This window comes from Podarcis raffonei, chromosome 5, assembly GCF_027172205.1.
Source record: "Podarcis raffonei isolate rPodRaf1 chromosome 5, rPodRaf1.pri, whole genome shotgun sequence".
In the NCBI taxonomy this organism is placed as follows: domain Eukaryota; kingdom Metazoa; phylum Chordata; class Lepidosauria; order Squamata; family Lacertidae; genus Podarcis; species Podarcis raffonei.
The window spans coordinates 28,999,405-29,026,348 of NC_070606.1; the positions used below are offsets into that span (position 1 = coordinate 28,999,405).

The following is a 26,944-nucleotide window of genomic DNA, read 5'->3' on the forward strand; positions in this document are numbered from 1 at the left end:
GTGTTTTTCCTGCCTGAGGGGGAGAATGAAAAATGCCATTGCTGCCTGGGTTTCCTCCCTTGGTTTCAAATAGTACAGGCTAGATATGGCAGTGAACACGAACAGCCCATCAGCTCCCAACTGTTGTTTTTAAAAAAAACCTGTGAAAGATACCCAGTAATATTTAGATGCGGTGTTCAACTACACAAAAGGGTTGCAACAAAGGAAGTAGAACTTACAAATGGACTAGAACATGGGGATCAGAGATCGTGTTCAAGATAATGACAGGCAAATTACTGGTATGTTTATTACATTCAACTAGAATATACAACTAGCATGTATTAGGTTTATACTATGGCCTTCAATGCTGCCCATTTCAGTTATCATTTATCATTTCTTTGCTAATGTAACAGCATTTCTGTTCCAGAAAGAAAACACTTCTTGATTTTGAGGCACAGAAGAGAGATGGAAGATCTGTCATTAGTTAAGAGACAAACTAAGATAGACTCAGGGAACCTTTTTGTTCCATCAGTTTATTTTCTAGGCTTCTTACGCCACTGGGCCACCAGAGTAAGCTTATGTAGAATCACTTGCCCTGACTATGTATATGAACAATAGCTTTCCATGAACTCTGGCATCCTTTAGCCATATACACCACTCATGGAGTACAATACTATGTCACAACTAGGCTTCGTATCACTACATGACAACAAATGGCCCCAAGCACAAATTGGTTTGACTGATGAGAAGATAACGTGAGCATACAGTAAGATAACACCAGGCTCCACATATCCTGAAAAGTACAAGTATTTCTTGCAGGCCAAGGAGTTGGAAAAATACTTTTCAAGCAGCTAGGAGGAGCTCCCTATTAACTTAGCCTTTTGTGCATTTGCTTTTGTTTTATTATGTGTTTTCTGTTTTTATTTTGTATTTTGATGCTGTGAATTGCCCTGTGATGTCCAGATGAAGGACAGTATAAAAATTTATAAAATTAAATAAAGTATATAAAAATATATTAAAAATTGCCAGTAGCACCTTAGAGACCAACTAAGTTTGTTCTTGGTATAAGCTTTCGTGTGCATGAACACTTCTTCAGAATTTTTTATTTTTTTATATATTTCGACCATGTCAGACCAAAATGGCTACCTACCTGAATCTATAAATAAAAATGTGCACATGCATCACAGAAGACGCAAGTAACATATCTTGGAAGGCTTTATGTACATGCCATCGTGTTACATATACATTTTATCAACATGAATGTGTTTTCCCATAGAACAGTAATTTCATAGTTGCTAATCTGAATAGCATTAGCATAATCCTGGCAGATGTCAACTAAGATATATATTTTTTGACATTAAAGGAGGGTCATAGGCATTTGTATCAATTCTTTAGCTGGCTAGGTATACCTATTTTAGAATTCCACAAGCAGTTTAAAACACTTGTTTAAACAAACAAACAAAATCAATTTAAGAAGGTAGAGCAGAACTCCTGTTTGCTAACTTAATAGTCAGAAATGAGTCTAGTAGTTAAAAATGTTCCTTGTGCTCAGCTGTTTTCCCCACCTCATACACCACAATAATTCACATCCAGCTTCCAGACACAGAATGGATGCAAAGATAAACAACAGTAACAATTTTGAAATGTTACCATGGAAACCCCCACAAGGACACAAAATCTGCAGGCTGCGGGCCAAATAAACTCCTTACACTGCTCTTGGGAAGGCATTCTGTTCTCAGTAGATGGCCCTATAAAAGGCAGAATGGCTCAGCCTGATTAAAAAAAAGCAGGAAAAAACAAACATTTCCAACCAGAAGTCCTTGAGGCAACACTATTACAAGGACACCCCTTCCAAACAGTATTAAATAGCAGTTTGCTTCCAACTTTTTCTTTAATTGCTCAATTGAGCTGGTGTCCAGATATGAAAGGCAAAAAAGATAAGAGGAAATTAATCATTGTTTTCTTTAATTCTAGCACATTTGCTGTGTTAAAAACAAAAAGGTTTTGAAGGCCTTTCAAAACTTCATAATTTTCCTTGGATAAATGGGGAAATTGACAACTTTTAGGTTTGTGGGTAGTTAAAGCTAATTGTCACTGGAAACAATATCAACATACAGATCAATAAATAATATTTTGGTTAGTGTGCTGCACTTGATAAAATCTGCACTACTACTATTTTATCGTACTTAAGTACCAAACTCTGTCTTCCAAGGCTGACTTCATTTCAAAGGTATTTGCCTTATATGGTGTAGTTGTTTAATTCATATATATACTACTGCCTGGAATAACTTGGCAATCTTCTTAAAGCTTCTTATTAATGGAAACTTTGTGTGCCAATTAAAAAAACCCCTAAAGATCTGCTAGTAACTAAATTAGTAGGCAAAATTCAAGCCACCTAAAGTACCATCTGCTCATCCACTCTGGTCTCCCTTTCCTATTGATTCCATGTCCTACTGTCTCATAGCCTCCAAGGTTCCTCCATTCCCTTTTCACCAACATCAGTTACTCCTGTCTCTAGAACTTGTGTAAGATATCCCTCACTAAAAACTGATATTTCAGAATCCTCACAAAGCTGCACTGTTTTTCAATACAGGTAACTCTTATCTTAAGCAAGTTTGGTCCCAGGGGTCCAAAAACACAGAGATTCAGCCCCCCGGAATCTCCCCCCCCCCCAAGGTGCAAGGGTGATTACCTGGCTTTGGAAACGTGATGTGAGGACTCTTGACATGCTGCCTCCTGGTGCCTACCCAGAGCCATGAAGGGCCACAATCACAGCTGTGCATGGGTAGGGTAAATAAATGGAGAGTGGGTTTCTTCCTCTCTCCATTTATTTATTTATTTTCCTTCCCAACCGTGCAAAGCTGCGATCGTATAAATAAAGTAAGTGGAAGATGTGTATTACCTGTATTCTATTCTGACCTCCCCCAGAGTCAGTTATCCCGTAACATCAAAATGCTCAGCCAATTAAGGAAGGGGATGCTTATTTATCTATGTGTAAGCATCAATGGTTTTAAAATTCATTATTTTAAAAATGTTTAAAGCCTCATTATTTGCTTCTAGCTTCTAAAACATTCCAGGTGAGCTGCAACAAGTATCTAATAATATTTAACCATTAAATCTGTTGGTAGCATTTTTTAGAAATGGGAGGTGTACAAGGTATAAAACTGACAGGAAACTCAGACAGTTCATTTTAATAATATGAGAATATTACTCAAGCTAATCAGGTGGTTTGCCTTTCCCATGAGATTTAAGTCATTTACTAATGTGAAAAACACATTCTTTAGAAGACGTGACCTCCCTCACCCTCCTTTCCTTGCAAAGGTCAAAGGGTTCTGAGAGTAATGTTAAGCAACTAGTAGTGTTGGCTCAAGTAGAAATTAAATTTATGGGATGTTTAGGTGCAATTACCAAAACAATCATGCCCAAGCTTGCTCCTCATTGCCCTAGTTTTTAGGGTGCATTTTCATACATTCAATGTATACGTGGGGAAACCATGGTTGTTTATGAACTGGCTTAACTATAAAAACAGAAATAAATCAAAACACAAGTATCACTTTATATGTAAAGGTTATGGCATACTGTTAGCATGGATTTTATGTAGTAGCTATACAGTACCTCCTTTTCCAATTCAGGATCGGAATAGGCCACATGTTTTAAGTGGCACCCCATATGCTCATTTTCCACCTATGATGCATGCTGCATTAAAAGAAACAGACCTCTGTGAACGCAAGTAAATAATGACCTATACAGGTCTACCATAAATTTATATTTTTGCTTCTTCTGTCTCTGGATTCTTTAAATCAATAAAATGATATTAATAAAAACACACATCTATAATTCTACAAGTTACTTTCATTGCCTTAGGAAGCTGTTGTCAAAGATACTGTGAACCAGATTGGGCTACAGACTATTTTTAGCCCTACTGCAAAATGCCATGTTAAAAACAAGGGACAATTTAGAACCAACTATCTTTGCAAAAATAATAATAAAGGGGAAGCGAGAGAAAGGAAATTTCTGCTAGTAGGATGAAGATATCTATATTACTATTACAACCTCCTTTTTATACTAACACTCAGAACAACAGTCTTGTTTGGGTCTCCATGCAGAACTAAATTCCATTCATATGAGAAAAAACAGACCAGCCGATCCTTCTCTGAAAGACTTTAAAAAAGCAAGAGTTCCTAACACAGAATTCAGCTGCTCAATCTCTCCACTCCCAACTCCACACACACACACACACACACACACACAAAACCATTTCGATTTCCTGTCTGCAGCAGGAAATATATGTACTTAATTGCAGGAGGCGTTGTATCATTCTACGTTGTCTACCAGTCCTTTCAGAAATAATCTTAGAACTGTTCTTAATTATTTTGTGATGTTTTGTAATTCAAGTAGATATTTACTACAGATTTTTTTTATCCATTTCTTATTCAAACTTGCTAGAATTCAAATTAAGAATAATTTAGGCACTTGAGAAAGCTAGCAAACAAGGTTTAGATCCTAGATTTGTATCCTATCAAATGTTGAAACCACTGGAAACAAAATAATTACAAGTTTTTAAAGGAAGAGGAAGCAGGGAATGAAGTTTGACACATTTTTGCTATATTCTTCTTTAAATATCCAAAGGCATGCACTGTTGACAGAACTTCTAAGTAGCTTTTATTAATATAAGGCAAGATTTAGAAATCATTCATAATATATGGAGAGCTACAATGCTAACCTTATTTTGCTTCAAAGTACCTTTCATTAATATTTAAAATTTTCACAAGACACGCCAGCCAGTAAGTAAGCGATTTCTAGTGCTCATCGCAATATAGAATTCAACACAAATATATGTACAGGGAACAAAATCTAACCTTACAATTACACAAATTAGAGTCTCTCCCCACCTCCCCCACCCCAAGAACCTAGGCTTGGCTGAGCAGATTACAGCTCTCTTTGTCATCAGCAATGTGTGTGTTAACGACTAAGAAATCCTGCAACTGAAGCACTTACTGCGTTCCCAGATCTGGGTCATGATAATTTCTGCCAAGGTCGCTTACATAACAAAGCAGTCTTCAAAGATACAAAGGAACCGTCAGCTAGCAGTCCATAGGAGAGAAAATGTCTGGAACAATACTTTTTCGCCTGCACATACACTGCCTTACAGCCGAGCAGACACGGAAAGGAGAAGCTATCCCTCTGCTTACGACATGTTGAAAGAAGGGAAGAGGCGGTGCTCTGTGAACTGTAACTAATCCCCCGTCACAGGTGGTGATGGAGTCACTTCCAGCACGAGTCACATTACTGATTACTCATTTGGCTGGGCTGGCCAGGGAGCATGGGTCATAATTTTAACTACAGACAAAGCCAGACTAAAGGAGAGACTGGCAGCTCAAGTTTAATATCCCTGTACAGAAAATGCAGGTATCGGGTTTCCACTTTCCTGAATTACTTACAGACTATTCAACGTACGTTTACTCAGATTTTAGTGAAACTTGTTCATGTAGGATTGCAGGCCCAGCAAGAAATGGTGCATATATAGGGCTTCCTCCCTGCACAGGGGAAGTTCTATAGCCCAAATAATCTAGCAACATAGTTTTGAACTATTACTAGAGTGCAAGTCTCTAAATTGTGTTGTTATCTGCTCAACTCTTCGTGTCTCATTATAAAGAGTAGTGTAATTTGGGGACAACCAAACTCCATTTTAAGCTGCATTACAGCAGCAGTTTGACTTCACTCCCAGAGGTGCACACCATTGTTTCTCGAGACAGACGGATGCCAACAACAGCCAACTGGTGCTTTGAGCTCCTTGGAGGAAAAGCAAGATGCAATTTTGACAAACATTGGGACTGGAGTTCTATGCAGCTGTTCTACCTACAACTTGGCATTGGTTTGTTTATATTAATGTAGCTTTGGAGGAACTAGCAGATACCAGGGAGCCAAGGATGACAAAGTCAATTATTCCACTGTATGTTTGTGTGCTGGGGCCACATCTTAAATTATAAAACCAATTTTAAATTCAACACATTCTGAAATACATTAAAACAAAGGGAAAATATTGCTGCACTCGGGGAGGGATTTATTTTTTTTAACTTAATTCTTAAATGAAAGTACAATGCTCTAAGTCTTTAAAATAAAAGGGTAGAGTGTAAGCCCTGTAGCTGGCCAAAACTGATTGTCAAGCCAAGTAATATGCTGTGATGCCTCATGGCTCCAAAATACATGTGATCTAAGGGGCATATGGATGTTGCTAAATTTTGGGATTCATGTGATGGTGAGTATTTTATCTACCAAACCTTCAAAAACCCCGTTTACAGATACTGGAATATTAAAAGTCTCCCTTTAATAACTATGGGTGTAGACATACATTTTGAGCAGTACGCAGCTGCACATGACTATTATTAGACCACAGCATATTACACTTCTATTGGTATACATACATTTAAAATACCATATGAAATAAACAGGGTTCATTGGCTATCCTGGCACATGGAATTATGGAATAAGACATGGTAAGAAACAGAACACATCTGGGAAAATACAGACTACTCAAAAGAAAGAAAGTAAGTAAAAACTGAAAGAAGCATTGCTCTGTACATAGCAAATGTATATGCAAGTAATTCCAAGTCAGAAGATATTAGTGGGGCGCTTCTGTTGAGCTTACCAAAATAAATACAAGTGGATATAATGGTATATGTCTACCATTAGCCTTCACAATGGGAGCAGAAAAATACTGACAAAGCATTATTTTAGCCTTTCCCAAGCTAATGCCCTTCAGATGTTGTTGGGTTCCAACTCCCACCATCCCTGATCACTGGCCACGCTGGATAGATGGGAGATGTAGTCAAAAATATATGAAAAGCACCAGTGGTTAGGGAAGGCTGCTTTATTTATCAACCCGGGGAAACATGCAAAGAGAAAGATCTGATGATTTTTCTGTTATCTGTCCAGGAAACAATAAGGCTAAAGAAAAGTTAGCAGTTACGCTCACATACATTTTGGAGGTCAATTTGTTAAATCAAGAGGTAGTAATTAACTGGAAAGATAAGTTATTTTAGACTTGTTTCTCAAAGATATAATGAAAAATTGATGGTTCAAAAATGGCATGTCACCAAGGTGAAAGCAGTCATATGATGTTAAAGTCAAGATAGTCTAGAATGAAGAACAATGGACTAAACGCTTTTAAGCCACAGAAACTAGTAAGCAAAGTCCAAAGAGAACCTCAAACAAAGGGTCCAGGGAGAATTGCCTTTTTATAAGGAGACTACTTGGCACACTGGAGTATTAGTAATATGAAAATCAAGCAGCTTAAAAAAGAAACCAAAATAGTTCACATCAAGCAAAAATGTTCAAACCTAGCACATACAAAATGTAGCTAGGGAGTGATGCACTACACCCCAGATAATCCTGTGTCAAAATGAGACTATTTTACTCTTAGTTCAGAATGGGAAATCTCCAGCTCATGGACTGAATTTGACCCACAAGGCCATTTCCCCCGAAAGCACACCAACCTACTCCCTACCAGATGATATGTTGTGACATCAAGTGCAGGACAGGTAGAGAGATTCAACTGGATTAGCGGCATTATTTGACTTCCCTGTGGCAAACTCACTCATGTAGCTGATCGGTGTAGGAAGCAGCTTTCCAGCCCTATGTTCTTTGCTTCCCAATTGGCAAGCATAGGGCTGGTGAAAGCCCCTTGTGCTGTAGTTCTCAAGTGCCTGAAAATCAGTTGGTTGTTGGGACAACCTATCCATCAAGCATCTGACATCATAATGTCAGATTACTGACAGATGGGTGGTCCTGCCCACCTATCAAGTTGGCCTGTGTGGGTAGGAGCAGGTAAGGATTTGGCCTCTCTGGCCAAAAAGGTTCCCCACCCCAGTTGCAGTGGAACAAAGTAAGGCAGAGGAATATAGGAAGTTGCCCTATACGGAGTCAGACTAATGGTTCATCTAGCTCAGTCTGCAGTGACTGGCATAAACTCTCCAGGATTTCAGGAAAGGATCTCTCTCAGCCCTACCTGGAGATGCTGGGGTTTGAACCTGCAACCTTCTGCACACAAAACAGATGCTGTCCTACTGAGCTACTGCCCTGTCCCCAACCTCAGAGATGAATTGCTGCATTGAAGTATAGCTTTGTTAAATGAAGTCACATTAGCAATCCCTACATGGAACCTGTACAAAACTAATCCCTCCAAGAACCTTCTGCGGCTGAATGTTCTTCTCAGAATAAAGGAGCTAGCAAAATCTGTACTGAAACATTATTTCTTGTTCAAAACCAATAGAAAAAAGGAAGAAGTATGGCAGTCAAGGCAGTAATGGGCTGAAAACAGTATCTAGGATTCTTGCTTAAAATACACTTTCAACAGTCTTAGCCTGTAAGACGTGATGACATTTCAGATGTCCTTATTGCATTTTTGGACCCATCATTCTGCACCAAAGTATAATAATGTGTTAATTTTGTAATCAAGGGAATGACAGGGCTGGTGTTTTTCCCCCCATTCTGATAACATCAGTAAGCAAATGCATGGATCAGCTTTGAAATATATCTTTCTATTGAATGTGCAAGTACGTCAGCAGGCTACTCCCAGTGTTACGAAATATACATGTTCACAAGTATACACCTGTCTGCACCATACACAAGGAATTGTTACACACAATTCATCCACACACTTCAGAGGTGGGAAGACTGAATTTTGTTACGGTAAACTGAAAGGCAATATAAGCCAAAAGAAACCTGCTTAGAGACAAGGAGTATGTTTAGAGTGTGAACACTGCTGAGCTTGCTCACATCACAGTCACTCATCATTCTTATTCCATTCATCCTTTGTTTTAAGGTTCCATTAACTGTATTTTGGCAGAAACATTATTTCATGTGCCTTTAAAACACATAAAGCATGTGCTGATGTGACACAGTGGTTAAAAAGCATATGTCCTAAGCTCACATTTGGCTACCTTACAATGCTGGGGCAAATGCAAAACATTCCAACCACTTGTTCTATTGATATTTTCTCCAGCAATAATGGAACAAATCTCCAAATTAACTTACATTATTTCACCATAAGGACCAAGGGTGTGCCACAATTTAAAATACAACTTGAAAACTGTTTAAAACAAATTACTATCACAAGAAATTATTTTTATTGATTTCTTTCCCTCCACTTCTAACCTGGGATGTTATTTTAAACAACCATAAATAAGCAGTGGCAACAGCAACAACAACAACTTGATGTTGACGCTTCAATTCATTGGTGCACAAAATATCTGTGCAAAATGTTTCATTTCTCTATAATGACAAGACAAACATGTATTAAAACGCAATCAAAACTGACAGGCAAAGTTTGTTATCCATGTATTAATAGCATTCAACAAGCAATACATTAGTATCTGTTGCATTAGTCCTACTAAAAATATAGGTCTTGTTTAAAGCTCAAGGGACTTGTTTTCATGATCAAAGCTAGAGTCATTTTTTCCTCTGAATCAACCATCTAAATTTTACACATCAGGGAATTCTTAGACATCTTACTCCCTTTCCTACAACCTCAAAACCATTTCAGCAGTTTGCTGCTGTTAACCCTAAATTCCATTGACTATTCATATCACAGTCTGCATGTCCAAAGTAGGAAAGAAAGTGAAGAACCCTCTGAGTATCCACAGGATTTTTAACATTTTACCTTACTACAAACACTAGCTACTTGGTGTGTAAACTACAGTGATTTAAAGGCGTCACAACAAATTGTGTTAGAATGACCTAAACAAGCAACAGAACTTGGGTAGTTTAAGTATTTTACCTATGTTCTTCAAGAAAACGATGACACAGGTTTGGTGCAGATGTAACACTGCCTGTTTCTTAACTATCAACTAAGGAATGGGGACAAACAGCTGTTTCATGCTAACTTCTAATGTGCAAAATTTCCTTACTGCCCTAACAGTGGTTAAAAGGTTGCAAACTGCTGCTAACAGGGGTTCTTGAAAAAAGGGGTGTGCTAATTTTCGCTTAACTAAGATTAAAGAAGCAAAACCTGGAAAGCATGGTGCCCCCTACGTTCAGCCTCCTTAATACAGAATATTCTACCACAACAGGATCTCGTCATCTCATTCTATGCTTATGTAAACCAGACCTAAGAAAATACTGTATCTGCATGAATATAAATGCAAGGCTAGTTCAAACTCGTAAATGTGTGCTACTTGAACAGAGTTTAATTGTGGCTGCTGCATTCTAATACCTCACCAGCAACTTTTTTGCCGTAAAAAAGAAAATTGATTGAAGTAAAAAAATGCAGGCAAAACTGAGCAACTATGTAAATGTAGAGTGAGAGTGACTGCGTAACGTACACCACAATTTATTTCAGAAACCAGCATTACAAAGTATTGAGGTATACAAACTTTCACACTTGACAAACTTTATATAAAGTTATAGAATTTATAATATTTCATTAAGCCACCATTTGCTTCATCTCACAGTCAGGCATTAACTGTCAAGCAATCCATACCATAACCTTAAAAAAAACAACAACAAACAGAGCTCTCTTTGTTTCTTGGCATTGCCAGTCCCCCTATGGACCAAAACAGCACACAGAACTGCACTTAGCAAACAATCCATGACCTTCAATTACTGTCTTGGCTTACAGCCACGGTACTAGTGTATTTCTGCTAACAGCGTGCCCTACTTTACAGAAAAGTTATTCAATGTGGCTCAAACACAAGCTCAGTTTTCCTTTATGAAAGAAAAACTGATCCTAATGATTTGTGACTTCAGCATATAAAAGAAATGTTAGTAGTCGTGAGGATCTAAACATGTACATTCAGCATCTGAGTATGCAGAATGGTGGTCAAAGTTCCCTTGAGAGTTTAAACTATACGGCAAGATTATAAAAAAAGATTTTTTTTGTTTGATAAGCATTGATAGCTCCTAAGGTTGTAGAAAGACTAAAATAGATTTCTTTCTGTCTCAAAGAACTCTTATGAACTTTTATCAAGAAATGCTACTTGCATGTGCTAGCGTTTGTTCATTAACCTCTACAGAAATTGTGAAAAATATTTATATATAACTCTGCTAGAGGAGCTGCTCTGTACTGCCAACAGCAACGCTTCACTGCAACTCCTTTGCTGAAGTGTAGAACAAGATGGATAGCCAGCTGGAGGGCTTTTATCTGCAACTTGGATGACAGCCAGCACTGAAAATGTGAGTCACTTCTGGAAGGCTGAGAGCATAACAGACCCAGAGAACAGCAGAAGAAAGGGAAAATTGAAAATGCACACTTCCTTCCAAGACATATTCTAGTTCAACATTACTTTTACTTATTTAAAAGTTCAGACAGAGAGAGAGAGAGCGCTATAAACATAAAACTTTTGTTGACATTTTATATTATCATTATTATCATTATGCTCCTGTTGAAACAGACCCCAAATATATGAAAGACTGCCCTAGAGACCTTCTTGGGAGTAAAGAAGGAGAGGCTTTGGCACCACCCACCAAGCAAAAGCTGGGGGGAAGGGCATTATCTGTAGCAGTGCTTAAGCTGTATAATGCCCTCCCTACAGAAGTATGTGTGGCACCTTCATTATACAGTTTTTGTTGTGTGCTGAACCCTGGCCTACGATGCCTTATAAGCCGGGGGAGCGGGGGGAGAAAGAGAAAGAGAAAGAGAGAGAGAGAGAGAGAGACTATATGGACCCACTTTATTCTTGTGAATGTCCATGTTGGGATGACATGCTAAACCAAACCAAACCTTGGTTTAGCTTGGTGGTGCAGCAGCTGGGGGATGGGGGGATTAGGAGGAACAAAGCAGCTATGAGCTCTTTTCAGGGAGCCTGCATATTCATACTAATCCAACGTTTGGCTAAGTGTGTAGTTTGGACCAGGCAAATCTTGTGTAAAAGGGAATACAGTGGTACCTCTGGTTGCGAACGGGATCCGTTCCGGAGCCCCATTCGCAACATGAGCAGAACGCAACCTGCGTCTGTGGGTCGCGATTCGCCGCTTCTGTGCATGACATCATTTTGAGCGTCTGTGCATGTGTGAGCGGCGAAACCCGGAAGTGACCCTATCCGGTACCTCCGGGTCGCCGCGGGACGCAACCTGAAAAGATTTAACCCGAAGCGTCTTTAACCCGAGGTATGACTGTATTTGTACTATTGGCTTTTGCAGCAGGGTTCAGATCCAGAGAAGAGAAATTGGAGGGAACAAAATAATCACACGAATTTGAGGGAATATGATTATTGTGTTTATTGCTCTTTCTTTCTTGTATTGGAGGTGCTGCTGTCGTTACACAGTTAAACAACCATGAAGTTTAGCGATGAAAAGTAAGTAAATCACCTAGAGACATTTTGTATTAGGTGACAAAGAAATCGAGTTAATAAGAGTTTGGTGTGTTTTAATTGGTCTGTGTCCTATAATACTGAGAATAAAGTGATTTGATCAACAGCTAGTGGCCCCTTCCATTTATGCCCTGGCACTTCCAGTCAGGAATAGAGAGGTGTACATTTAAATGAGCAGCTCTAGTGCAAGGTCCTCTTAGTAAGCTGTACTATGTACAAAGGCAGCTACTCAAAAGAGATGCATTTACTGATTGAAGCTTTTACCATGCTAGAAAACGTTCCTGCATCAACATCATCATCATCATCATTAAAAAAAGCAATGAAAATTAAAAGTAATTTTCTTCAGGTAAATGGCTACATTTTAAAAAGGGACGACAACAAACATTCTATTGATATAATGTTTGCATAATACAGATTTAAAACCATATACTGGTGCTGTCTATAACATTTATACTAGAATATATCTTTTGTTTTATATAAGGCAAAGAAAAATATGGTCTAGTTTAGTTTAAGACAATTAGCAATATATCAGTGAAGAGATTACAAAGTGAAAGCAGTCACTTTGTTTACAAGATTTGATTAAGAAAGCTTATCAGGCTAGACTGATAAAATTAAAGGCCTTTCCATATGAGGGGGGTTGGGAAGCAAGGTTGTGGTGGTGAAGGAAATGCTATACTACCACTAATCTTAATTCAGTAATAGGAGCACAATAATCCTTGAACAATTGATATGCACTGACAAACCCTTTTAACGGGGAGAAAAACCCTGCTGCAATGTTTACTGGCACGTGGCTGCTGACTGCAGCAGACTAGAAAGCTTCTGAGCTGGTTTCTACTAAATAGACATTTGGGCTTTCTGGGAGTGGGGGGAAATTCCTATGCAAATTAGAGTTATTTTCACCAGAAAATTTTCAGTTTGCATTGGAAAATGTTCTGATGCCCCAGAGAGTGACCTAATGTCATATATTTGACCTGCATTTAGTAAACAAAACCCCCCAAACCAAGCCGCCCGCTCGGCAAGTCCCTGCACACTGCGCTAAACCGGCGCAGCACAGGGACTCGCTTCCATGGCACCGAAAATCGCGTCTGCAGATGCTGGAAATTGCGGGCACACGCACTCACGATCCGGCCCGTGGAAGGATCTCCGCTGGAGTGAGCTGGCCCAGGCAGGTAAACCTTGCCGACCCCTGGTCTTTGAGGAAGAAGTTGCTGTTTTGTTGAAATGTGGGTTGGAAATTTTTCTGGTTCTTTATTTTCTTTTGCAGATTTTTTTCCTGTTCTCCACTACCATGTGCTAAGCTCACAGATTCTATACTTTATGCCTTGGACTGGCCCTGCTCTTTGGCCCTGCTAATCCTTTTCTTTAACCTCAGTCTCACCAGTTTTGCTACCCACTCCTTCCCACATACTCTGTTTTGATTGCTTTCTGGAAGTGATTGCAACTTGACTTCTTAACTATAGATCCATTTTGCTCTTCAAAATATGCACCTCTTTTATTTAGGAACCGCTTGATCACCCCAAACATTTAATTTTGCAAGAAGACACCAACCCTCTCCAAAGGAAGGCAGGGGAGAGATGGGTCCTTTGGCTTAAGGCAGCAGTGTGAGAATGTAGTATGGAGAGTGAAAGAAGGAGTAGATACACAGTACGTTGGATGCTGAGTCCAGTAAGGCTAGAACAGATGGCATCCAGCTGGGTGTGACTGTGCTGTTATTCCTACCTCTCATCCCCTTAGCCCCAAGAGCTTTCGGACACCCAGCTGGCTTCCTGCTTTGGACATATTTATGGTGAGGGATCTCACAGCACCACTAGCCAGAGGTAACAGTTCACCCATTCTTTTACTCTCATGGGTTGGCTGTAATTCTAGCTGCTGGAGACACTGCTGTTATTGCTACTGCTTAGCATAAAAGCAAGGGAGAGGAGAGAAACCCCACTCTGAGGTGGTTGTTCTACAGTTTGCTCTCTGTAGTAGCTGCAGACTGCCCACTGAATCTGTTATTTAGCAAAGTGTGTTTTCCCTGCCAGAAAGAGCACTGAATTAACTATATGCAATTTTTAAAAAGTAGAGGAAATCATGTTGCTTTTCATTACTGATATTATCTTCTTCTTTGGGGATCACTCGTAACAGAGTAAGATCGTCTTCTGTGACTATGGTCTTAACAGTGTGTCCAGAGGTGACTGTGGAGGCCAATTCTGGACCTACTGATATTGTAGGTACTATTCATTAGCACTATGATATTCACAAGATCACAATTTACATTGTACTAATTACAGATGTGCTAACTTTGAGGGCAGAGCATCTTACTTTCCTACAACAGGAGCAACATTTTCAAATTTGCTCTCAAGACTCCCCTATGACAACTCCACATTGCCAAGAACAAAAAAAGAGCACACAAACTTGTAAAGGAGGAGTTCTGTTCATGCAACAGAACTTTATCTTCCTCTCCTCTACACTGCAGGAACAGGACCCTCAAAATTTGTTCCAGATCTGATTTGTTCAAGAGCACCCAGGCAGGCCTTTGTGATATATCACTTCTTCCAAACAATGTATCAGTCCCAACAATTTCAACATGTAACATGGGTTCACACACAAAATCAAGGTGAATTACAACAGGTATAATTCCTGCTCACTAAATTAATTGCAAATGTTTAACTTTTAGCTGCTACTAGTCCACTGGTCCTCAATTAATAAACTGCACCCCAGACTAAGGTGGGTTCACAGCAGTGGCACCCCCAATTATTTTTGTAGTAATTTACAAAATAATTTTAGAATGGTTTTTGTAATGAGAGCAAAAAAGAAAAACAGCTTCTAAATGCGAAAAGAAAAAAAAAAAAGACAGAGCTTATTTACTGTTTAAATAATTGTGAAGTGAGAAGGAAAATTCAGCAGCTGCTAGCTCTCACTCCTCTACAAGTTGCACTGACCCAAATTCCCACTTTTCTTCTAATGATAACAGGGTCTTATAACTGATTCACACATGGTCATTCTAGCTCTTAAAAATCAAGGTGAAAGATGAACCTGTGTAGTGAAAAAATAAAAGTGGGTCTCATGTTGTAGACTGAGGTTAAGCATGGGTCTGAAAGGGATGAACAAAAGTGCACTAATCAACTAAAATCAGCAACATTTTCTTTTCTTTTCACTATATTTTCCCTAAGGCAATTTATATACCCCATCTTATATACTAAGATGTGATGAGGAAATTAAGCCAGTGAGTCATCCAAGCACCCTCATATGACCTTTAGTCTTTGCTGGCACTACAGAGATGCCACAGAACATGCAGGCTGCTCAGTCAAGCACATGCTGAGTCTCATTTCCATTTCAAACAAACAGCATTTCTTCTGTACCATTACATCTAGGCCAACTGCAATAAGCTGTCAAAATCTAAATGGAAGACAAACCCAGAAGGGATCCCATGCCTTATGCCTTGTATGCCAAGGTCAAATCATTCTGTATACAGTAACTATGTCCAACAGAAGTGAAAATGTTTTCAGTGTTTCACGCAGTTTGGGAAATTGTGTGCTTTCAATATAACTTACAACATAAGAATATTTTTGACAATGTGCTTCAAGGCAACTTTCAGATACTGCAATAAATACTCTTCAATGTGGCAGTGAACATTTAGACTTCTTTGTAGCAATGAATTTCACAGAAAAACTTTAGTTTGTGAAATCCGTCCTGTCTTTACAATGGGGAAATAGGTCAACTGCATCACTTCTGACAATGTCATAGGAATATTTTATACTTCCTCTGACAGCAAAATGGGAACACAGTATCTGCCTTAATAAACTTGAGGAGACAGTGCAGAACAGTGCATGCACACATACATTCTAGTAAACATAATGATGCAGCAGAGAAAACATAGTCCAATCATAAGATGATGTTTAAATGGAACTGTATTGTTTTCAATAGACTCAAACCTTCTGTAAGCATATGTCAGCTAGCAGCACAATACTGTATAAATTAAACCAGTGTCCTGAAAATGTCATTCAACCAACTAAAAGTTATTCACAAGAACGGTACAGAAGCTTACAAGCTTCAAATGAAAATCAGTCTTTTCATTTGCTATAGAAATCACACGTGCCTGCTAAACTGCTAGCCTTGCCAACAGGTAGTACATTTTCTGCAATAAACTAAGAACACAAACCTGCAGGCACCTGTTGCCTTTCTGATTCTGAATATGAATGCTTCCAATCTACAGCTATGAAGACAATATTTTAATATTGCAAGATAGAATTAACATTCTGTATTAGGAATACACAGTTTCTAAACCACAAATAAACATCTCAATGTGTGAAAGACACAGTCCCCTTGTCCTCACCATGGCTACCGTTCTTCCACTTCCTCACTGACCCCCCCATCCCTCCAAGCAAGCCTCTTCACAGCAGCAATTCCTACTCTTTGTCCCTTAATATACACCTTAATTCTATCCCAGATATATTGCTTATCTTTCTTACCCAAACTGTTCAATGATACCCAAGAAAACTCAAACTGGAGGTCCCAAGCAGCACAGAACAAAGTGCACAGAAATTCAGGAGGGAATATATTTAATCAACCAAAGGCCCTGAAAGGGCTGCAGCTTGGCCAGTCATCCCACATGCATAGGTTATGCTTGTTGTACTAGCCATAAAGATCTTATAGTCTCAGAAATGATCTTCTAAGAGCTTTAAGACTTTTAAGCTTTACTAGAGATTCCAAATGCACAATTCAGTTGCCATTCCACTTCTGTGTGTAAAGCAGGTAACAAGTGATCTTTCTTCTGAAGAAATTAAATTGCTTAAATAGAAATGCTCCTGCAGTCCACCAAAAATAAGAAATCTGTAAAACATTTGCAAGACATTAAGTCATTCCTCTGCATTAACTAAAAATGGTGAACCTGTTGGCCCACCAGTTGGGCAGAAACATGCTAAAATTATATTATGGTGATCTAGCTCATACAGAAATGAATGTGTGCCTGCACCCAGCCTCCCCTTGTGGGCATGGCATCAAGCAAAACTTCCCTGGTTTCCCAAAACATTGTTTCCCATCATTTCAAAACTGGTAAGAGCTCCCTACAAGCCATAATAAGATCCTGGTTTTATATCCTGTTTTTTGGGAGCCTTAAAACACATCCTACTGGTTTAGACACCACAGGAGACTGGTTTAATAAACCAGAAAAGCTTCACTGAAGCCAACTGCACAAGGAAAGAGACAAGGAGTGTATAGTCATATAGCTTCTAAGTGAAGATCTAAAAATCTGAAATCTGAAAAACAAAGAATCTGATGTAGTTCAAGGGGGTCTCTGTGTGAAATAGTGCAATCCTGAGATTTGTGTTGGGCTCTGTAAATGGTATGGAACAAAAATGGAATCAGGGTGGAAACTCAAGGAGGTGGACAGGAAGACCCTGCTCCCAAGAGACAATGTTGAGACTCCCTTTCAAGACCAGTACAATGTTCTATAAGCACAAAACAAGAACAAGAAATATGTGCCGAGTTAACAACTCAGGCACATCATAACAGCCTACACAACAACTCACAAAATAAATAATATGAGAATACATAACATCATAAAATGTTGAATCAAGAAGCCGTAAGCCAAACATAGACTGTATAGTTATGTATTTGGTAAAGGAATTAAGCATGTAAATCTGGAGGTGGGGTGCTTACAGCTTACTGAATACGCAAATGTTTCTCATTTCATTGCCTCAAAATTATAACTAAGGCATCACCTACTAATTTTAACCACCCTCCATTCAGAAACACTAGAACTACACTGCAATATTCCTGTAACAATAACACAGCCATGAGATTTCAAATGGAAACAAGTGACTATGGAATTAATGAGGAAGATCCACACAAACAAAGGAAGCAAAGTCAAAGCCTTTTCCCATACAGGCCCTTCAATCTTATTTTTATTCTCTCTCCAACCAACCTTCCAACACCTCAACCAACCTTCCAGCACCTAAGGAAGAACAACCTAGGAATTAGGCCCCCAAAAGAGGCTGACAGGAATTGGCTAATATAGCTCTCTTCCAATATCTAGGAACAGCTGTTTTGATTTTAAAAGACTAAAAAAGCCCAAAAATATTCCTCCACCTCACCCTCTAAGTATCCACTCACCCTCTAACAGATAAAGTATGGATTTTAAAATGTGTTCCTTTCAGGAAAGAGAAAACAGGGAAGGGAACAGACTTTGCCCAGAGAGTCAAGCCTCTGTGTACTGAGTATGGGCTGCTCCCTAGTGGTCTCCTCCCTCTGGCTAGCTAGCAAGGAGTCGACAACAGAACTTGCAGCGGCCAAAGAACTTCTAGGCCTCAATGTTGTTGTCTAAAACTTGATTGGTGTATATTTTGATTATTTTTTTAACCCTGAACTTTAATATTCTGAAATGTTTCTATTGCTTTCTGTTAAACTAACACAAGGGCTAAACATTGAGACTCCATGATGATAACAAGGTAGCCATCGGACTCAATGGAATAACTGAGCAATACTGTATATGCACGCTAATGTCATTTCTCTAACCCTGCTGGTAAAGGCAATATGAACCAATAGGTTGAGGGAGGCAGAGAAGTGGGGCCCAGAGCAGTTTGTATCCTTTGCACCACTGTTAAAAAGAATTTCAATATCTTACCAGTGCAGGCCACTGAATATGCTTGGTCTTTGATCCCTGAGTCTGGCTAGGATCCTTTCTCTTTGCCCAGACCAGCTGGTACTCCACCAAGAAGGCTGCAAAATCTTCATAAACTTTAATCCATTCTCGTTTTTCCCATTCAAGGTCATCAAATTCCACATATACCTGGGGAAATAAAGTAGTTGGAGAAACATTATTACCATAATATTTTATTTCTTCGATTTTAGACTGCTCCTAAGCAAAATCATCAGAATGATAAGTCCTGAGCTGCTGATGTGGTCCTTCACAACACTAGCCTGGGTCAGTATTTTTCAACCACTATTCTGGTGACTTCTGTCTGGTGAGCTTTTGTTTTTGAGTCTGTGTTCCATTAAAAAACCCCAACAACATTCATTTGATTACTTCTTCCTCCAAATTCATTTTCCTTTTATGTCATGTATTTTCAAGTTATAATCCTGGGGGCAGTAACTGTCTTTTTAAGTGATCTGTATGGCTGCTTGGAGCCTTTTTTGGCTGAAGAGCAGGATAAAAATTATTTTAATACATATTCTAATTTGTACCTGTGTGAGAGTATTTAAGTAATAACCAAGTTTGTTAACAATTCAGAATTATGCTTTATTTGTTTTCTAGCTCTAATCTACAACACCTCACTAGTTGGAGGTAACAAAATCGACAAAATTTAGCAATGTCTGGAAAATGAAATTCCTATATGTTTTAAATTAAGTTCTTTATTTCAGAAGAATTGTGTTCCTCATCTTTTTTTGCGAAGTAAGTTTTTGTGCTCCTTCAGTGATAAGCTACCCCTGTGGTTATAAATAAAAGTTTATATAACCATGCTTAGAGCACCTTAAAATTTAAGGGTAACTTACAAATTGTGTCACAGCAACCCTATTTAGGCCAGATTTGTTGCAGAAAGATGCAGATAGGTGTATGCAGATAGAAGAAGAGTGGCCAAATGGATTTTCCTTTGAAGTTTAATGTCAGGAAACAGTAATGAGGAGCAGATCCTAGATTTGCGGTCACTTTAAGAAAAGGTTCCACAATTCACATTAGCACTACAATTACAAGACACTTTCCCTACCATCTGCCCCTCATTTTGATTTACTTAAGAGGTCTTTGTTTCCAATAGTAAAAAAAAGAGAGAGAAAAGAGCAGTATAAGGTTTTATACATATTGGACCATTTGCAATGTTAGTCATACTCTGAGTAGACTCATTTAAATTGTTTAAGGCCATTGGTTCTGATGGGTCTAGTCAGAGGATGACTAACCATGGATATCACCCACTGTACATCTCAGACTGAAACAAGATTATTGTAATTCCATCTTTTCAAAAAACCCAAATTCTGTGCACTCAAAAGCATTTATAAAGCTCTTAGGAATATTAGCACCTGCAGGAAAAGATCCAGCCTTGGCGCTGGTGGTATTGTCAAAGTATTCATCAGATAACTCACATTTTCCTGAAGCCTAACTAGTAGAGTTTAAAATGAACAATACAGGCTCTGTTTTCTTAAACTCCTACAGCTAAGCAGCTGCATCTTCCTCTTAAATACTGCTAGAAAAGCTGCCTTCACAGAGAGTCATACAACATCCAGTTCTTAGCCAATAGCTCCAGATGGGCTGTGTTTTGATTTGTAAGGGGAAAAAAGCATTTCATACACACATGCCCCCAGAAAAGTATGAGACACCAGAATTACATAATTGTCAAAGGCAATAACAAATTGAACCAACAGAAGTTCACTTCTTTGTTGCTGCAAAATGTACTTATTTCACAACTTGTGCTAAGAAGGTACATATGACAGAGATGTTAGCACAGCAATTGAAAATGTTTTTAGATGCTTAATACTTAAAATACGTTCACACAAACTTGTAGACATTGCAACAGTTATATCTATCTCACAACTTTTAGAAGTACCTGTCTGGAAACTCTTTTCAAGAATTAGAAACACTTAGAAAACAAAACAAAAACTGCTAAAATTGCAACACTGTGTTACTAAGACAATGTAGGTTTTCTGCCAGCATGAGAGGGAAAAAAACTGTCTAGCCTACTGATCACACCGAGTACTGGCAGTTTTTCAAACATCTGCTAAAGGTCAGGTTTCGCCTGCATGGAACCAATCAATGGAGCTACACAACTCTTAGCACTATACTCAGCTAAAAGAAAGACAATTTATTTACATAACAACCAACCTACATTGTTAAATATTAACATGAACTCTCACCACTTATATGAAGTACAATAAAAAAGAAGCTGAAATAATTCTAAAACTGCCAAGTATGAATCTTATGATATATTCATACTTGGCAATTTTAGAATTATTTCAGCTTCTTTTTTATTGTACTTCATATCTGACACTGCTTCAGTTGTATAAACTGCATCATTGTCAAATTGGTTCAATTGTAAAATGAAGACACTCTCTTTAATATAAACACACATTTCTAATTACTCATCTTTTCATTTATATAAAACCAAGTCTTACTTTACAATATATAAGAAATCATCATGGAAAAATCAGTGCAGAATGATGAAGCATGACATGGTTGCTCTACTCAGAGATCTGCACTGGTTGCCAACATGTTACCAAGCGAAGTTCAATGTGTTGTTGTTGTTATATAAAGCGCTTAGGACAGTTTACTTGTGGGATTGCCTTGCCCCATATATCCCACTCAACTGCTTTGTTTCTAACACCAGCAGTAACAAGGTGGGGGGGGGGGAGAGAACTCACTGCCCCCTCCATTATGAAGACTGGTGAGGTGAGTTACATGGGAAGGACTATCTGGCAGCCAATATCAGAACAGACACACAGGATTAGCTATGGAGCAAATTCTGATAGCATCACAGAGACATGGGGGTTGCCCTTTTTATTATTATTTGTGGAACACTTGGTCCTTTAAACTCCACCTGAGACAGAAAATTACCAGGCACAACATCTCTATGCCAAGTACAGATACACCTGTTACATCGCCACCTGTCAAATAATTTCCAAAATGTGCAGGTATCCAGTACAAGCTGTGGAAATGATGGCAACTTATGAAAAACAGCTGGACTCCCACTGGTCACTGCTGCTAGCCTTGTTTTTGATCTGTGTGGCACAGTATTGGGGAACATCCTTGTCTCTGTGTTTGGAGGATCGCTGTCTATGGAAAGATACAGAGAGAATGCAGAATAATGGATAGCAGTTGCAACAGACAACATTCTCATTTGAATACAAAACAGGATCAACTTCAAACTCAGCCTACAATCATGGCTTCACCTGAAAGAAACATAAAGCTAGCTGCGGTTCACCATTCAGTCATAACGGTAAACCACAGTTAGCTTCAAACAGGAAGCTAATGTTTCTGTTCTCTTCCACATAAGGAAAAACATGGGAGCCTGTGCTTTGTTCAGGCTGATTCCTGTGGTGCTAGGTAATGATTTATTGTGTCCAAATGAAGCAATTATCTGTGTCTGGCTGTCCATTGGGAAAGGATGCCTTCAGCTCCAAGTTTTTCAATTCTGCATGCCCCATTGATTCTCCCCAGTCTCTCACTAGGTACCACAGTCAGGGATACACTAGTTGGGTGAACTCATGTTGACATTAAAGCAACATTCATTCATTCATTCTTCGCCAACATATTTATTTATTCATTTATTTCATTTATGAATTGCTTCCTAAGAAACATCTCAAAGAAATTTAGCAGTAAAATTATATAGATAGTAGATTTGAAATTGTTTTTATATATGAAATAACTCCAACAGAATATGTTGCTTATCTAACCATATTTGCAGATACCTGTATTATGTTACATTTTATGGACTGTTTTCTCAGCAAGCATCAGATTCTGAGTTGTCCTCCTCTCCTCCAGTCCTCTGAAGTGTTTTACACACCAGATCAACTTGGGGACCGGATTATGCAATAAGAATGAAAATTTAAAAAGGCAATCTTTCCCATCTTAAAGGACTAAAGATAGGACTATGCATTGTCTTTCATCTCAGAGCCTGGTGGTTCCAGCTCCCTTTCATTCATTTTCCTGATTGTATGTCACAGCTTGAACCGATATTGTGCTCTGCGATCTAACTGCTGGCTCCAAAACAAAAGGTTACAGAAGACGACTTATCATTCAGATTTCTGCTTTAATAAGCCACTTTATATACAAAGCTCTACTGTAAACAGGTTGAGGAACCCCCCCCCAAAACCACTTAAATGCTTGTCAGTCAGCCTAAATCCACTCTATCCTCACTTTGAGAAAGCATCACCCTTAAAAATAAATTAAGACTCCATCTTACAGCTTTCCCCCTCCAATACCCACCTATTAATTAGCACTCCACCATGTCCCAGCCCAGTTATAACAAGAGCACAAATTCTTTGAGGTATCCAATAAAAAACAAACAACTGGCCCTGTGGCCCTATAAAAACACTTGCCATAATTAGATAAATGACCAGATTTTTATGACGCTAATGAGTCTCTTAAAACACAAACTACAAAACGTGGGAGGAAATTTCAAATTTGAAGTCACAAAACCAAAGGCATAAACCAACAACTTTCGTGTAACATCTTCCCCCATACACATCTAAAATACAGAAGTCTTCTATAAAGATTATGGAATGTGCTATTGAAATTAGGTATTTACCTACATATTGAATGTGCTTCACAAAGATTTTCATTATATGCGAGTCATACTGATTATTTTTTTGACTCCATGTCTACATTGTGGAGGACCAAGACCAACTGTGGCTCCTCATAGTATAGGCACATAATTTCTATGTTGTTAAAAATTTAAATCTCCTGTATGTTATGGAAACATTAGAAATATATGCAATGTGCACCTGCTAATATACATAATACTGTATGTGAAGGTGGCCTCAATCATTGTCATATTAAAACACTTCCTATGCAATCACTGTTCATGGCTATATATTGTAAAACAGTTACAGTAGAAGAATGAAAAACATTCTGACAGAAGATATCCCCATTGTTGGATAGTTAGGATGCTTCATGTACTTCCAAACAAGTCTTTAAAAACTAAATTACTTCTTTACTGAAGTTAGATGGGGGGAAGAATCCATAGCATGGTATGATACCAATACATCTGTATAATATGCAAGGAAGATAAATATCAGCTGTCAATTCCTTGGATCAAACATCATCAGATGACATCAGATGTTTGGATCAAACATCATCAGATGACATTAAGAAGCTAACTACACTCTTAACCTCAATCTGCCTTATTAACGCAAGAGAGCTATACAAACTGGTGTTTCGACAGTATCATTAATGAAGGCAAATATTTCAACTATAATAGCAATCGAAATAAAAATTCTCATATTTGAATATATGTGGAAATACTGTATCATTAAAGAGTTAAAACATAAACAGAATGTTGAAGTAGGTATCACACAAAAAAGTTTATGCATGCTGCTGTACCCTCAGACAGACAACAAAAACAGTCTACTTCACATGATACAGATAACCTCTTGAGACATCTGCCTTTCATTTAATCAAACGATAGGATTCCAGCTGATACTTCTATAGAAAACATTACCTCAAGGATACATCCTGTGAAAACTTGCATATAGAAACAAACTGCTAAAATCTGTACAGTACAGTATAAGGATTAAACCTTACAATATCAAAAACTATTCAGAATATCATTCTGTTACGGGCAAAGATGCTTAAACTATGAAGGTACCCCAAATACAACTGGAGGCCTGATTTGCATGATTATTTTAAGTGTTAATGGGAATGTATGTGGCATGCTTTTAGCAATTTAAAAGAACTTTCAGTTATTGCAAAACTACGAACATTTTCTCCTTTAAAAAAGTTTGGGGAAAAAATATTCCCCAAGCTTAAATCCCGACAGAAAGCAGCTTCTGTATGACATACTGAGGTCACTTTAAACATATAAGGAGAAAAGAATACATTAAATACTAATTAGGAACAAATATGTCTATCACAGGTAAAAAGGATTTATTTATTTTTTTTAAAGGTACCTAACAGAATTCTACTTATTTATCCTGCACCAAAGTGTGCAGCTCTTTCACACCACATAAAGTTGAAAGCAAATTCCCAAAGACCATCTGAACAGACCCCTTGGGAGAAATCTGTTGCTCCACAAGAGTCTGTGGCCCACAGACTAGAAACCACAAAGCTATGGAATTTTTAAAATAGTGTTAAGAGTTAAAAATCAAAAGCTCTGGATATTGTAAAGATCTACATGATATTGTAAAGATCCCCAGTGGATCACATTAGTTTTTCCTCTATTCTTAGTTGGTTATTGCTATTTCAGGATGTTATGAGTTTTTTCCACTGCTACAGTTCTAATACTTCTGAGTACCTCTAAACATAAGTAAGATGTTTTAAGTTCCTCCCCCTCATCTCTATTAAAAACAAAAAGAATAAAAACCAGCGCAGAGCTGTAAAATATTGGCCTGGTTGACACATCACATTAAACACATCACTGTTTAAAACACAGTTAATACACAATGTGCTAGTGCACACACTGCTGAAACGTTCTTGCTTTGCTCCTCTCCCACTCCTGCCACATCACCAAGAAACAAGCTAGAACCTGGCTTCTTGAGAAATCAAAACATGTAGTCATGGTTTATTTCCTCCAAATTTTGTTCTTGGCTTACCACTCATGGTTTAGAGAGAAACAGGTCACAAACTCAGGTTTGCAGTCACAACCCTAACTCAGGCAGCACAGCAGGACCACAGAAAGAGCAGAACAAGATGTTTTCAGGAGCATGCAGAAGCATACTGCTCATTCAAACTACACCATTGTTTGTTCTTACTACAGTTTTAATATAGCATGTGAACTAGGCCGATATATGTTATCTTAGCAGAGGTTTATGGATAAGCTACATTTCAAGTTTCACTCACTGGCGTACTACTTTTTCAATGGGCTTTGCAGAATTTACAGGCACACTTGCCTTTTCCTTGCACTCTAAAAGCTTGTTGTTGTTTAGTCGTGTCCGACTCTTCGTGACCCCATGGACCAGAGCACGCCAGGCACTTCTGTCTTCCACTGCCTCCCGCAGTTTGGTCAGACTCATGTTTGTAGCTTCGAAAACACTATCCAACCATCTCGTCCTCTGTCGTCCCCTTCTCCTTGTGCCCTCCATCTTTCCCAACATCAGGGTCTTTTCCAGGGAGTCTTCTCTTCTCATGAGGTGGCCAAAGTATTGGAGCCTCAGCTTCAGGATCTGTCCTTCCAGTGAGCACTCAGAGCTTATTTCCATAAGAATGGATGCGTTTGATCTTCTTGCAGTCCATGGGACTCTCAAGAGTCTCCTCCAGCACCATAATTCAAAAGCATCAATTCTTCGACGATCAGCCTTCTTTATGGTCCAGCTCTCACTTCCATACATCACTACTGGGAAAACCATAGCTTTTACTATACGGACCTTTGTTGGCAAGGTGATGTCTCTACTTTTTAAGATGCTGTCTAGGTTGGTCATTGCTTTCCTCCCAAGAAGCAGGCGTCTCTTAATTTCGTGGCTGCTGTCACCATCTGCAGTGATCATGGAGCCCAAGAAAGTAAAATCTCTCACTGCCTCCATTTCTTCTCCTTCTATTTGCCAGGAGGTGATGGGACCAGTGGCCATGATCTTCGTTTTTTTGATGTTGAGCTTCAGACCATATTTTGCGCTCTCCTCTTTTACCCTCAATAAAAGGTTCTTTAATTCCTCCTCACTTTCTGCCATCAAGGTTGTGTCATCTGCATATCTGAGGTTGTTGATATTTCTTCCAGCAATCTTAATTCCGGCTAGGGATTCATCCAGCCCAGCCTTTCGCATGATGAATTCTGCATATAAGTTAAATAACCAGGGAGACAAAATACAGCCTTGTTGTACTCCTTTCCCAATTTTGAACCAATCAGTTGTTCCATATCCAGTTCTAACTGTAGCTTCTTGTCCCACATAGAGATTTCTCAGGAGACAGATGAGGTGATCAGGCCCTCCCATTTCTTTAAGAACTTGCCATAGTTTGCTGTGGTCGACACAGTCAAAGGCTTTTGCATAGTCAATGAAGCAGAAGTAGATGTCTTTCTGGAACTCTCTGGCTTTCTCCA

The 26,944-nt window shown here is 38.7% G+C and overlaps 1 protein-coding gene across 3 annotated transcripts in view; it reads right to left on the reverse strand.

Moving 5' to 3' along the window:
• JMJD1C (jumonji domain containing 1C) overlaps positions 1 to 26,944 on the reverse strand; it is a 117,041-nt gene that overhangs the window by 53,439 nt on the left and 36,658 nt on the right. For all 3 annotated transcript variants that reach the window (XM_053388380.1, XM_053388377.1, XM_053388378.1), the window contains exon 2: positions 18,895 to 19,059. Coding sequence is in view for 2 of the 3 variants with exons in the window: in XM_053388377.1 (XP_053244352.1) it covers positions 18,895 to 19,059 (165 nt within the window). In the remaining variant the exon portion in view is untranslated. The remainder of the gene's footprint in view (positions 1 to 18,894; positions 19,060 to 26,944) is intronic.